At 36.0% G+C, this 15,626-nt stretch overlaps 1 protein-coding gene across 2 annotated transcripts in view; it reads left to right on the top strand.

Annotated features, from left to right (window-relative positions):
* The window catches only part of FAM184A (family with sequence similarity 184 member A), a 137,432-nt gene that overhangs the window by 107,764 nt on the left and 14,042 nt on the right, over positions 1–15,626 (top strand). The window contains exons 11-14 of one of the 2 annotated variants that reach the window (XM_003404248.3): positions 1,058–1,211; positions 8,661–8,788; positions 10,414–10,598; positions 11,050–11,196. In XM_003404248.3, coding sequence (XP_003404296.2) covers positions 1,058–1,211; positions 8,661–8,788; positions 10,414–10,598; positions 11,050–11,196 — 614 coding nt within the window. The remainder of the gene's footprint in view (positions 1–1,057; positions 1,212–8,660; positions 8,789–10,413; positions 10,599–11,049; positions 11,197–15,626) is intronic. The other variant, XM_010595818.3, reaches the window with a different exon arrangement.

The following is a 15,626-nucleotide window of genomic DNA, read 5'->3' as shown; positions in this document are numbered from 1 at the left end:
AATAATGTACCCATTGGATACTGTTCATGAATCAGAGTAACACATAAGCTCTTATGTCAGTAGTTTTGCACATTTAATCTTTTGTGGAACTTAAATAAATTGTTCTTCACAAGAAATCAGAACCTGCAATTTTACCATACTGTCGCTTTGTAGACAACCTGCCTCAGCAACAGGGTCTAAACTTAAAGTCCTTTATTTACCTATTTTCAAGGAAACCAGAGCTTTATTTTTCAGAAATAAAACGCTTTTAAAACAGTGAACTTAAATAGCTAAATACAGGTTTGAAAAAACAGCCCTCTAGAGTAGTGTTTAAAGAAATAAAGCCAGAATTACAGTATATCTTTCTCCATGTTATAGATTATATTTTTAAAAACACCTTGCTGGCAAAGTCAGCCTTTAAGTACTCTGGGCTCTCTTTTTAATCCTGTGACTACATAGCTTCTCTTAGTCTGAGCCACATGTAGTCTGTTCTCTCTGGTTAGGTGTTTAAGCGGATCACATATAAAACTGTAGTTTACTTTTCCCATTACCTACTCACAGAGCTTTTGTTTCTGTTCACATGTGCAGGGGCAAAGAATGACTGTGGAAAATAGCTACAAAATATTTGATATGGCTGGAGTTATAAAAGCTTTCATCTCTCTTTTCCTGATCTAAAATAAATCCTTTCTTGTTAATGTCCTCCTCCTCCTCCTCTTTGCTACGACTAAGTCTTTGTACACGAAGGAATTAGTCATTAATTTTAGATAGTTTACTCCCCTTAGCAGCTTTAGAAAATGACTTTGTGTGACAGCTGCCTTAGGTAAAGGGTCTGTATTTCAATTCAAACAAAATACGTTGACTCAAACTGGTTTCATTATGATTAGTTTATTCTGTGCTACTGAAGTGAGTCTAATTTATTTTCTAATGGTGATTATCTTATATCTAATATTCTTAAAAATGAACTCAAAATGCCTAGTATTTCTTATAAAAATGCATCTTAGTAACTATTTTCTATTTTGTTTGCATTTTCCTTCCTATATTCTAGCATAATAATTTGAATTTGTTTCTCCTGTTCTAGGCTCTTGAAAATCATTTACAACAGAAACATTCTGCAGAGCTTCAGTCATTAAAAGATGCACACAGAGAGTCAATGGAGGGCTTCAGGATAGAAATGGAACAGGAACTGCAGACTCTCCGGTTTGAATTAGAAGATGAAGGAAAGGCTATGCTTGGTATTTTGGAAGGATTATAATCTTGCCATATTTATTTGTATAGTCTTCCATTTAAAGTTCAACAGATTCACCAAGTGTTATTTTTAAGTTTTAAAGCTTCAAAGTGGATATATGTTGCATGTTTTATTTAAAGCTACATGGTGAAGTAGAATGGGTAGAGCACAAACGATACAGTGAGTTCTGTTCATCTTTTTCTATACTCTGGCTTTGGGCTGTATAAGCAACATCCAGTGATACTTCTGTCATCAAATGTCTGCAAACATTTATCAAAGATTTGTGGAATAGCTATTATGTGCTAGAGATTGTGGTAAGGAAAAGGAATTAAAAATGAACTGTTGCTTTGTATTTGCACTCCAGTAGCTGATAGTCACACGTGAGATGGCCTTTATAGGGCTGTGGCCAAAGGGGAGTATACCGTTTCCACAGCTGTGTGAGGAGAGGTAAAGCCAAACCAAGCGTTGGAGCTGTTCTTCAATCCATTGAAACATGGTTTAATCACCTCTTTGTTGGCAGAAGGACTTTTTTGTCATTTTTTAATTTAAAATGTTTATTTTGAGATTATTGTGGATTTACATGTAGTTGTAAGAAATAATGCAGAGATCCCATGTACACTTTACACAGAGTTCCCCAATGATAACATCTCCAAATCTATGGTACAATATCAAAACTAGGGTATCAGCAGTTATCCAGCCAAGATACAGAACACTTGGATCACCGCAAAGATCCATCATGTTACCCTCTTACGGCAATACCCACTTCCCCCTCCTCTCCTCCTTTAATTGCTAGCAACCACTAATCTGTTGTCCATTTCTATAATTTTGTCATTTTAAAAAATTTTAAATAAATGGAATCATACAATATATAACCTTTTGGGATTGATTTTTTTCACTCAGCATAATTCTCTAGAGCTTCATCTAGGTTATTGGATGTACCAGTAGTTGGTACCTTTTTGTTGCTGAGTAGTATTCCATGGTGTGGATGTTCCAAGGTGAACTCTTTGCCTGGAACTAGATTCTGAAGATCTCCTCTGTTTTTTTCTAAAGGTTTTATATTTTTACATTTTACATTTGGGTTTAATTTTGAGTTAAATTTTGTATAAGGTGGGAGACTTAGGTTAAAGTTCTTTTTTTTGTTTATGGATATCCATTTGCTCTAGCACCACTTGAAAAAGATGTATTTCCTTCACTGAATTGCCTTTGGACCTTTGTCAAAATCAGTTGGGCATATTTCTATTTCTATTCGAACTCTGTTTCTGAGTTTGCTCCTCTTGTGTTTCATTGATCTATGTGTCTTTCTCTCCACCAATACCACACGGTCTATAGCTGTATAATAAATCTTGAGATCAAGTAGACTGATTCCTTCCAATTTATTCTTCTTTTGCAGATTGTTTTAGCTAGTCTAATTCCTTTGCCTTTCCATATAAATTTTAGAAGAATCTTTTCTATATCTGGAGATATGGAGAATTGCATTAAACCTATATATCACATAGGGGGAGAGTTGACATCTTTACTCTGTTGAGTCTTCCAGTCCATGAAAATGATCTGTCTCTCCATTTATTTAGATCTTTGATTTCTTTAATCAGCATTGTGTAGTTTTCAGCATCTAATCCTGTACATATTTTATTAGATTTACATCTAAACGTTTCTCTCTCTTTTTGAGTGGTCATAAAGGGTATTGTATTTTTAATTTCAGTGTCCATGTATTCATTGCTAGTATATAGAAATACAATTGATTTTGGTATATTTATCTTATATTCTGTGACTGTTCTAAACTCATTTATTAGGTCTAGGCTTTTTTTGTAGATTCCTTGGGATTTTCTATGTAGATAATTATGTTATCTGCAAATTGTTGTTAGGTGCCATTGAGTCAGTTTCAAGTCACAGTGAACGTGTATATAACAAAACAAAACTCTGTCTGGTCCTGCACCATCCTCATAATCATTTCTGTGTTTGAGCCCATTGTTGCAGCCACTGTGTCAATCCCTCTCATTGAGGATCTTCCCCTTTCTTCACTGACCCTCTACTTACCAAGTGTGATGTCCTTTGCCAGGGACTGGTTCCTCCTGATAACATGTTCAAAGTACATAAGATGAAATCTAGCCTTCCTCCATTCTAAGGAGCGTTCTGTCTGTACTTCTTCCGAGACAAATTTGTTTGTTCTTTTGGCATCCTGTGGTAGTCTTTGTCAACACCGTAATTCAAAGGCATCAATTCTTCTTTGGTCTTCCTTATTCGTTGTCCAGCTTTTGCGTGCATACAAGGTGACTGAAAATACCATGGCTTGGGTCAGGGAGACCTTAGTCCTCAAAATGACATCTTTGCTTTCTAACACTTTAAAGAGGTCTTTTGCAGCAGATTTCCCCAATGCGATATGTCATTTGATTTCTTGACTGCTGTTTCATGGATGTTGTTTGTGGATCCAGGTAAAATGAAATCCTCGAAAACTTCAATCTTTTCTCCTTTTATCATGATGTTGCTTATTGGTCCAGTTGTGAGGATATTTGTTTTCTTTTTGTTAAGGTGTAATCCATACTGAAGGCTGTAGTCTTTGATCTTCATCAGTAAGTGCCTCAAGTCCTCTTCGCTTTCAGCAGGCAATGTTGTGTCATCTGCATATTGCAAGTTGTTAATAAGTCTTCCTCCAATCCTGATGCTGCATTCTCCTTCATACAGTTCAGCGTCTCAGATTATTTGCTCAGCATACAGATTGAATAAGTGTGGTGAAAGGATACAACGTCGATGCACATCTTTCCTGATTTTAAACCACACAGTATCTCCTTTTTCTGTTCGAACAACTGCCTATTGGTCTATGTTGGTCTATGTACAGGTTCCTCATGAGCACAATTAAGTGTTCTAGAATTCCCATTCTTCTCAATGTTACCCATAATTTGTTGTGATCCACACAGTCGAATGCCTTTGCATAGTCATTAAAACACAGGTAAACATCTTTCTGGTATTCTCTGCTTTCAGCCAAGAGTCATCTGACCTCAGCAGTGATATCCCTCATTCCACGTCCTCTTCTGAATCCAGCTTGAATTTCTGGTAGCTCCTTGTCGATGTACTGCTGCAACTATTTTTGAATGATCTTCAGCAAAATTTTCCTTGTATGTGATATTAATGATATTGTTTGATAATTCCTGCTTCTATTGGATCACCTTTCTTTGGAATGGGCACAAATATGAATCCCTTATAGTATGTTGGCCTGGTAACTGTCTTCCAAATTTCTTGGCATAGATAAGTGAGCTCTTCCAGCCCTGCATCCATTTGTTGAAACATCTCAGTTGGTGTTCCATCAGTTCTTGGAGCCTCGTTTTGTGCCAATGCCCTCAGTGCAGCTTGGACTTTTTCCTTCAGCACCATTGGTTTTTGATCATACGTTACCTTCTAAAATGGTTGAATGTCGGCCAATTCTTTTTGGTACAGTGACTCAGTATATTCCTTCCATCTTCATTTGATGTTTCCTGCATTGTTCAGTATTTATTCGTATAATCCTTCAGTATTGTAACTTGAGGCTTGAATTTTTTCTTTAGTTCTTTCAGCTTGAGAAATGCTGAGCGAGTTCTTTCCTTTTGGTTTTCTAACTCCAGGTTTTTGCACATTTCATTGTAATGCTTTACTTTGTTTTCTCAAGCTGCCCTTTGAAATCTTCTGTTCGACTCTTTTACGTCATTTCTTCCATTAGCTTTAGCTACTCTACTTTCAAGAGCAAGTTACAGAGTGTCTTCTGACATCCATTTTGGTCTTTTGTTTCCTGTCTTTTTAATGACCTTTCGGTTTCTCCATGTATGATGTCCTTGACGTCATCCCACAACTGGTTTGGTCTTCGGTCACTGGTGTTCAATGGGTCAAATCTATTCTTGATATTTTCTCCAAATTCAGGTAGGGTATGCTCAAGAACATATTTAGAGTCTCGGGGGTTTGTTTTGATTTTCCTCAGCTTCAGCTTGAACTTGATTATAAGCAATTAATGGTCTCTTCTGCAGTCTGCCCCGGCCTTGTTCTGACTGATGATATTGAGCTTTTTCACTGTCTCTTTCCACAGAGGTAGTCGATTTGATTCTTGTGTACACCATCCAGCAAGGTCTGTGTGTATAGTTGCTGTTTATGTTCTTGAAAAGGTGTTTCCAGTGAATAAATTGTTGGCCTTGCAAAATTCTATCATGTGATCTCCGGCATCGTTTGCCACCAAGACCATATTTTGTAACTACTGATCCTTCTTTTTGTTGCCAGCTTTCACATTCTAATCACCAGTAATTATCATTGCATCTTGATTGCACGTTTGATCAATTTTAGACTGCAGAAGTTGATGAAAAATCTTCAATTTCTCCATCTTTGGCATTTGTGGTTGGTGTGTAAATTTGAATAGTCGTATTCACTGGTCTTCCTTGTAGGCATATAGATATTATCCTATCACTAACAGTGTTGTACTCCAGGATGGATCCTGAAATGTTCTTATTGACAGTGAATGTGACACCATTCCTCTTCAATTTGTCATTCCTAGCATAGCAGACGACGTAATTGTCTGATTCAGTATGGCCAATACTGGTCCATTTCAGCTCACTAATGCCTAGGATATTGGCCTTCAAGCATTCTGTGTCATTTTTGATGACTGCCCATTTTCCTAGATTCCTACATTCCAATTATTAACGATGTTTACAGTTGTTTCATCTCATTTTGAGTCATGCCACATGAGCGAATGATGGTCCTGAAAGCTTTACTCCATCCACATCATTAAAGTTGACTCTACTTTTAGGAGGCAGCTCTTCCCCAGTTGTATTTTGTGTGCCTTCCAACCTGAGGGGCTCATCTTCTCACACTATATCGGTGCCCCACTGCTATTCATGAGGTTTTCACTGGCCAGTTTTTTCAGAAGTAAATCGCTAGATCCTTCTTCCCAGTCATAATCTGGAAGCTCTGCTAAAACCTGTCTTCACTGGGTGATCCCAGTGGCATATGAAATACTGATGGCATAGCTTCCAGCATCACATCAACGCACAAGCCACCACAGTATGGCAAACTGACAGATGAGTGGTGGCATCTGCAAATAGGGAGAGTTCCTTTTTTTTTTTTTTTGAATCTGTAATGCCACTTATTTCCTTTTCTTGTTGCACTGGCTAGAACTTTCAGCACTGTTTTAATAAGCGTGGGAGAGTGAATATTGTTGCCTTCCTCCTGATCTTAATTGGAAAGCATTCTGTCTTTCCTCATTAAGTATAAGGTTAAAAACCAAAACCAAACCAAACCCATTACCATCAAGTTGATTCCAACTCATAGCAACCCTATAGGACAGAGTAGAACTGCCCCACAGGGTTTCCAAGGAGCGACTGGTGGTTTCAAACTGCCAACCATTTGGTTAGCAGCTGAACTCTTAACTGCTACGCATCAGGTTTTCCAGTATAAGGTTAGCTTTAGGTTTTTGTAAATGCTCTTTTATCAAGTTGAAGAAGTTCCCCTCTATTCCTATTTTTCTAAGAGTTTTTGTTGTTGAATTTTGTCAAATGCTTTTTCAGTATTGATTGATAAGATCATGTGATTTTTCTTTTTTAGCCTGTTAACATGGTGGGTTACATTGTTTTTTTAATATTGAACCAACCTTATATCCCTTCTAGAATAAACCCCACTTGATCATATGTAAAATTCTTTTTGTATATTAATAAATTGTATTTACTAATATTTTGTTAAGGATTTTTGTGTCTATATTCATTAGTAATATTGGTCTGTAGTTTTCTTTTGCTGTGTTCTCTTTGTTTAGTGTGCTTAAAAAATGAATTGGAAAGTGTTCACTTTTCTATTTTCTGCAAGAGATTCTGTATAATTTGTGTTAATTCTTCTATAAATGTATGGTAGAATTCTCTCATGAAACCGTCTGGGCTTGGAGATTTCTTTTTAGGAGTTTTAAATTCTTAATTCATTTTCCTTAATAGCTGTGAGGCTATTCCAATTATTTAATATGGGATGAGTTATGCTAGTTTGTGTTGTCAAATGTATGTAGGCATAGTTGTTCATAGTATTTTCTTACTATCCTTTTGATGTCTGCAGGGTCTGTAGTTATGGACCTCATTTCATTCCTGATACTAGTATTTTGTGTCTTCCTCTTTTTTTGTCATAAACTTGTCAATTTTATTGGTGTTTTCAAAGGACCAACTGTTTGTTTCACTGATTTTCTCTACTGTGTTTAAAATTTCATGAATTCCTTCATTCTGCTTGCTTTGGCTTTTGGTTGTTCATTTTCCAAATTATTGAGATAAGAGCTTAGATTATTGACTTGAGACTTTTTTCTTTTTTCTAATGGATGCTTTTAGTGCTATAAATTTCTCTTGCAGCACGGCCTTTTCTGTATTCCACAAATTATGATGTACTTTCATTTTTGTTATTTAGTGTATTTTTTTTTAATTTCCTTTGACCCATGGATTATTTAGAAGTGTGTTAATTACCTGCAAGTGTTTGGAAATTTGTTTGTTGTCATTCTATTATTGATTTCTAGTTTGATTCCATTGTGGTTGGAGAATACACCCTGTGATTTCAATTATTTAAAATTTGTTGAAGTTTATTTTAGGGTCAACCCTGTGATCTATTTGGTACATGTTCCATGGGCACTTGAAAAGTATGCATATTCTGCTATTGTTGGTTGGAGTTTTCTATAAATGTTGATTTGATCCTTTTGGTTAATGTTGTTGAATTCTGCTATATCCTTGATGATTTTCTGTATAGATCTTATGTCAGTTGTTGAAAGCAGAATGTTAACGCCTCCAACTATTTTCTGTCAGTTTTTGCTTTGTGTATTTTGCAGCTGTATTGTTTGGTGCATATATATTTACAATTGCTATGTATTCTTGAGGGATTGACCCTTTTGTGATTATAGAATGTTGCTCTCTATCGCTGGTAATTTTCTTTGTTCTGAAGTCTGCTTTGTTAAAGCTGTTGTTGTTAGTTGCCATCAAGTCAGCTCTGACTCATGGCGACCTTGTGTACAACAGAATGAAACGTTGCCCAGTCCCATGTCATCCTCATTATTGCTGGTATGCTCAAGTCCATTGTTGTAGCCACTGTGTATTTTGAGTGCCTTCCAACCTAGCAGGCTGATCTTCTAGCACTATATAGAACAGTACTCTGTTGTGATCCATATGGTTTTCATTGGCTAATTTTCAGCAGTGGATTGTCAAGCCTTTCTTCCTAGTATGTCTTAGTCTGAAAGCTCCACTAGAACCTGTCCACCATGGGGTGGCTCTGCTGGTATTTGAAATACCAGTGGCATAGCTTCCAGCATCATAGCAACATGTAAGCAACCATAGTAAAACAAACTGACAGACATATGGTAGATAATACCTTAGTAGGCATATATAGATGCCCTTATTTAAAGTAATAATAATCTGTGACTTTTATAATTTTTATCTGAAATATCGATAATATTTCGAAATACACTAAACCTCTCTTATTTCTTGGCTACCAGCTTCCTTACGCTCAGAATTAAACCATCAACATGCAGCTGCGATTGATTTGTTACGGCATAGTCATCATCAAGAATTGGCAGCTGCCAAAATGGAACTAGAGAGAAGCGTAGACATCAGCAGAAGGCAGGTAAATGAGAACATTCTGTTCTGTGAAGATTTCTTCAATGTGAATAAATTGAATGTTCACAATTTTCCAAAAATTTATTTTGTAATAACTAGTGCTGTGCTTTTACTAGTTATCATTTACTGTCTTTATTGGAGAGTTTATTTTTAAGAGAAATAAGTGATTTGACCTTAGTATATATTGGTCATGAAATTACATTTTATCTTATGAACTTTTAATTGAATATTTTGAGTTTTACTTCATCTTGGGAAAGTGAACAATAAAATACACATATTGTGAAGTTTGAGGGCAGAATACTATAAAAGCGTTGTTGCCCAGTAGAACTTTTCATGATGATGAACCCATCCTAAATCCACTATGGTAGTCACTAGCCATATGGGCCATATATGGCTAGTTCAAATGAGGGCACTGAATTTTCAATTGTAATTAATTTAAACTTAGATTTAAAGAGCCGTACTGGATAGCACAGCTTTAGAAGAAGCAGGTCCTCAAGAAGAAAAAGGATAAGTTCTATTTCCATATAACCCTAGCACAGTTACTATCCATTCATACTTTTTAAACTCTGCTCTTCGACCAAGTATACTTTCCTTTAATTAGGTAGTTTGTAATCTTGAATGTGTGAATGTATGCTGTGTATATTTTCTGAATGTGTGAATGTATGCTATGTATATTTTTTGGCATAGCGCAGGGAAAAAAAAAAAACCTGTTACTGTTGAGTTAGTTCCAACTCATAGCGGCCCTGTAGGACAGAGTAGAACTATCCCCTAGGGTTTCCAAGCAGCGGCTGGTGGATTTGAACTGCCAGCCTTTTGGTTAGCAGACAAGTGTTTAACTGCTACACCACCAGGAAAGGCTATTAATTATTAGTTTATTAGATCTGTGACCTTCACTTTGTTAGTCTTCACCGATATTCAGCAGCCAACCCAAGTTTTCTCTTCATTGCTAGGAAGTTTTAAGCGAGCCACCTTGTTACCAAGTTACACTTACTTCCAGCTAGGCTTACACTGAAATTGACAATGTCTAGACCTGCAAAACTTGTGGAACAGTGACTTCTAGGAAAATGGAAGGGAGCTTATCTGCCAGATAAGATAACTGCCGAAGCATCCTTGAGCAGATAGAATCTGCTTTCTAAGGCATGGAGAGAGAGAGGGGGAGAGAGTGTGTGTGTGTATGTATGTGTTTGCTTGAAGGACCTCTGACGATGCAGGTTCTTTTAGATTTTAAAAGACAGTGGTGCCAACATCTTGCTATAAAACCATATATAACTTACTGAGTATATAAGAGCCATGTGTTCTAACCTCAGCTTTGCCACTGATTATATATCATTCTTGGGCAAATCATCTTTTAGGGTATTGGTTTCCTCATCTGTAAAATGAGGGAAACGTGCTTTTATCATCTTTTGGGTCCCTTTTTTGCCCTGACATTATTGGAGCTATGTCTCCATAAAAATACTTCTTAAATGTATGGAAAGAGGAGAGAGACCTTGAGGTTATCTGGTTTCAGCAGTTTGCTTTGCAGCAATGTCAGAATGGGTACATTTGACATTCAGGTCTGTCATTTATTCTCCCTCAAATAGACACAGAAAGCAGATACGTAGAAAACTTTTAAGAAATGTTTGTATTTTACAGAGTCAGGAGCACATGTGCAGAATAACAGACCTCCAAGAGGAATTAAGGCACAGAGATCGTCACATCTCCGATTTGGATTCGGAGGTACAGCACCTTCATGAGAATATAAACGCCCTAACGAAAGAATTGGAATTTAAGGGGAAGGAAGTACTCAGAATACGAAGCGAATCTAACCAACAGATGAGGTAACGTATTAATTACAACAGAAGAAGTATGCAGTGTTATCTAAAAGATTGTTCTCGTGATATTTAGCAATACATGCCTGTTTTTATGACTAGACTTCCCTTCTAGTTAAGATGTTGAAGACCACTTTTTACTTTATTTGACTATGTTATAATCCAGAACATAGATGGAGTGTTTATGTTTTGGATGATATGTATGTATTTGCTAACTTTGAAAATTGTATATAATATACTAAAACCTTTTTTAAATGTTATTTTTATAAAATAAAAAACATTAAAGGAGACAACTTTAACAAGCTAGAAGATTAGAGGAACATAAGTAGCTCAATTTAGGCTAGTTCCATTAATTTTCTATGTATTGTACCTAAAACCATTTCAAATCTGGTAGAATATAGAAAGTTTTGAAAACTTGACTTCCAAATAACATTTTCTTAACTAAAAATAAATTAAACAGGTTGCATGAACAAGATTTAAACAAGAGACTTGAAAAAGAGCTGGATGTCATGACAGCAGACCACCTCAGAGAGAAAAATATCATGCGGGCAGATTTTAATAAGACTAACGAGCTACTCAAGGAAATAAATGCAGCTTTACAAGTGTCGTAAGTCATGTTGTATTACAGAAAATTCATATGCAGGTAATTCATAAACTGAGGAGCACTGTGTCTAACCTCACACTAGCTACTTTTTTTATTCCAATTTAATGATACTTTAAAAAGAAAACTTAAGTGCTGTATTGCAGGTGGTAATTATAGTGTGATACGTTCTTTAGTTAGGATAAATCTGCAAGACAGTTGAATGTTTTTTATCAGCTGCTCCTGCAGCTCTACTAAGACAATACTTACCTAAGAATGTCTCCCAGCATCATTAACTATTCAGTACAGTGGAGAGAACTTACAAGTTGTCCATTATGTAATGTTACATTAAAGAGCATATTGTGAACAACAGGAAAATTATGATGCTATACACATACATAAACACACTATTAATATGTATTTTACAGAAATATCAAAAGATCTTAGAAAATAAAAATTAAATTTTAATAATAGTCATTACCCGTTAGGGGGCAGATTGGGAGGTATTAGGGGAGAAGAAGAACAAAGGCTTTTCCTTTTGTATACACCCCACTTAGGTACTGTTTGAATTATTCTTACAGCAAACATTTCATTGTTTTATGATTTAAAAAAACCAATAAAGGAAAAAGACTACAAATAAAGTTACTGCTCATACATAGTAATTCCAATATTGCTAAAATCGAAATCTTTGATTATTCCTTTCCTAAGACACTAAAAGAAACTGCTATAGCCGATGGTGCTAGCTAGCATTTGGTTCATCTCTGTGGCTCAAACCCTAATCCAGCTTCATTTTGTCAGAATTATCTACTCTAAGCTCTTGCTGATAGTTTTTCACCTTCAGTCTTCCCTCTTCCAATCAATTTAAAAAACTACTCATAAAGATAAAAGTATTTATATATATACACACATATATATCCATATCTCCATATACTTCAGTAAGGTCACCAAAAACCAAACCCACTGCCGTCGAGTCGATTCCGACTCATACCGACCCCACAGGACAGAGTAGAACTGCCCCATAGAGTTTCCAAGGAGCACCTGGCGGATTTGAACTGCCGACCTCTTGGTTAGCAGCCATAGCACTTAACCACTACACCAGCAGGGTTTCCGATAAGGTCACAGTTAGTGCTTAATCTCATAACTTTCTGTTTTAAAGTTAAACTTATATTCTTTAGCTCCACTGTACCTTATTCTACATCATCCATCGGCTACCCAATGCCCTGTTTACTGCCTTTGTATCAACCAAGCTGACTTTTCTGTTTCCTTTAGGATCTTCTCTAATGTTCTTTATGGCTAAAATAACCTTCTGTATCAAGAGTACCTAATAACCTTCCTCCAGTCTAAAAACATCTCACATTTCATCTATTTAACTTAGTCTCACAGTAAATATTGTTACACGTGTGCGTGTGCACCCACTTACATTCGCTTAAGCAGAAGTAGAAATCAGACTACCACCAGTGGTTGGCATTCACTTTAGTGGCCTCTGAGGTGAGGTGCTCTTTTTGATGACCATATAGCACTTATCAGAATCTTCACATTAGTAGGCACTTAATAAATATTTTCTGAATGAATTTTATGAGCATTTCCTATAATATTTACCACTTTGTGAAGTTATCCTTGGAATGATAAGGAGACTCATGGCATCATTTCTTCTAGTCACAGTGACTTTGGTGTTTGCTATTATTGAAGGTAATTTTTAATCCTTTTGAGCCACAATAAGGGCTCAGGTATCTGCCTTGTAGAAGATCTCATAATGACAGGAATTTTGCAAAACTCGGGTACAAGTAAACCTCAGTGCTTGGCTATTACTTCTCCTGGCCTCACCATTATTATTTATCAGATAGAGGCAAAAGTCCCGGCATCCCCATATCTTCCTTTTTGGCATGCTTCTTTTATTTTGTGTCACCCTACCCCAAATCAAGAAACCATCACTTCATACTCTGAAAAAACATGCTCACACACACACAAAAAGAATAACCTCTGTCTGTCTGTGTGTCCTGTCTCCTTAAGAATGTTAATTTACAAAGAATAAAGGCTGCGTCTTTGCTTTTACTTTATGCTGTTTTATATGTTTTTGCATATTGTGGATTTTCCATAAGTAGTGAATTAACAACTTTTAACTTTCCTATGTCATGACCATTTTTAATAATTGAAGATTTAGTATTAGTGGTAAGTAAAATATTTTATCTGCTTTTCTAGATGTACCATTCATTTTACACTTTGACCAGGGTCCGTGCTAACCAGCTGTATTTTTTGTTCCACTGGAAATCTGCTGTCATCCTATAGTTAGTGTGGAAGCGTCTTGCTTCTGCTTTGTCCAAGCTTTGAGGAGTCAGAGACTCCAGGGAAGAGAACCAAAAAAAAGAAAAAACCCACTGCTATCCAGTCGATTTCGACTCATAGGGACCCTGAGGACAAAGTAGAACTGCCCCATAGGGTTTCCAAGGAGCAGTTGGTGGATTCTAACTGCTAGCCTTTTCTTTAGCAGCCACAGCTCTTAACAACTGGGCCACCAGGGTTCCCCAGGGAAGAGAGTGGGCAACAAATTTAAATGATGGAAAGCACCATCTAAGCATTGTAGAAATGGTGATGAGTTCTGTATCTATTATGGAATCATTATTAGAAATCTTCTTCTCTACTGCTGGGTATTAAAGTCTTAGATTTTTAGATAGTTGTACAGAAATTTGATTTTCCTCAGTGATACAGTGTCTTAGTAAAAACCTTAGATTTAATAAAAATGTCATGGTTTTTATTTTTTAAAAAGCAGAGAATGCGCTTTTTGATTATATCTGAATGCTTCATTGTATAGTTAAAAGAATGGCAAAGCTAAATGAAAACATACATAGAACTTGGGTTTAGGACAGATCTTTATTATGGTGGTTCAGAGATTGTTACTGTTTTAGGCTCACTTTACATTAACTCACCACTATACTAGAACAAAAAAAATTTCTTCAGCGAAATATTGTACTCTTTTTTACTTTAAATAAGTGAGTAACTCCCAATTGAACCACTCCTCCACCTTAAAATTAAAAGTTGTTCAAGTTATTTTATCAACAAAACCACAATAATTTACCAGCTAGGTTATTTTTATAGTTTTGTGAGGTAAGGAAGTAGTACTCCTGTTGTCAAAACTTTGACACTGAGTAGGGCAGGTATCAGTAATTCACATCAGAGTCTGAGCTCATACTTTGTGGGATAACAAAGTTTAACACTCAGATTCTTCAGTTACTATATTTCCTTAAGGCTATAGAGAAGGGTGGTATAATAGTTTTTTATCTTTATAAAATGAAAGTTCTAAAATATATGTGTGCCTGATAAGACTGTTGTTTGGCTCTGCAATCTTGATTCACTGATTTTTTTTTTTTTTAAATCAGTTATTTGTTTTAAAAATCAGAATGGGAGTGGCTATTAATTTGGAAAGTTTTTTATACAGGTTGAATTTTTAGGCATTTATATCTTATGTCTGTGTTATCTATGAACCATAGACATTGACCTACATATCCTCAATGTAAAAAAAAATGAAACAAAAACAATTAGGGCATGCACGCATGATGAGAATCCAAGAGTGACTCTAATTAGTAATTTTATGTGCTCTCCTTTCTGTACTATCTTGGCATTACTTTCAGTGGAAATCTGTGTTTTGAATAAAACTTATGTGGTCCACTCAAGGCAGTGTTTTTAGACTTTAATCATTCCTGTATGACCACCCAGAAACTCTGGTGGCATAGTGGTTAAGAGTTCGACTGCTAACCAAAAGGTCTGCAGTGTGAGTCCACCAGGTACTCCTTGGGAACCCTTGGGAACCCTAGTTGCAGAGGGTCTCTATGAGTTGGAATCAACACGACGGTAGTGGGTTTGGTTTTTTTTTTTTTTTTTTTTTTTTTTGGTTTATATGAAAACACAGGAGCTCTGGTAGCATAATAGTTAAGCACTTAGCTGTAACCAAAAGGTCAGAGGTTCAGACCCTCCACCTGCTCTGTGGAAGAAAGATGTGACAGTCTGTTCCAATAAAACATTACAGGCTTGAAAACCTAATGGGGTAGTTCTACTCTATGAGTCAGAATCAACTTGACAGCAATGGGTTTGGTTTGATTTCATGTGACCATTGGGAATTCTGTCATTTCTGGCAACCTATAATATTTTCTTATATTTTTAAATGAATTCATTTAACTTAAAATTTTAACAGGAACATTTTATATCACTAAATAAAACCATTATCACTAATGAAAAGCTTTATCTAAACAGAAGCTAAAAAATAATTACACAAATATAAATTCTGTGAAAATAAAACAAGGGTATTAGATTCTAGCTAGCATTGATGGCTAAGGCTTGCCTGTGTTTTGTGAAATAGAGTAAAAAGCCCATTTTACTGAGACCATTTTTAGAAGTGAACTGAGACTTTCTCCTTCTTGTGATCATAAAGGTTAAAGGAGAAGGAACTTAAAATTGTCTCTTCT

This window comes from Loxodonta africana, chromosome 1 (genome assembly GCF_030014295.1).
Source record: "Loxodonta africana isolate mLoxAfr1 chromosome 1, mLoxAfr1.hap2, whole genome shotgun sequence".
NCBI classification, from domain to species: Eukaryota; Metazoa; Chordata; class Mammalia; order Proboscidea; family Elephantidae; genus Loxodonta; species Loxodonta africana.
This window is presented reverse-complemented; position numbering and strand designations above follow the sequence as displayed.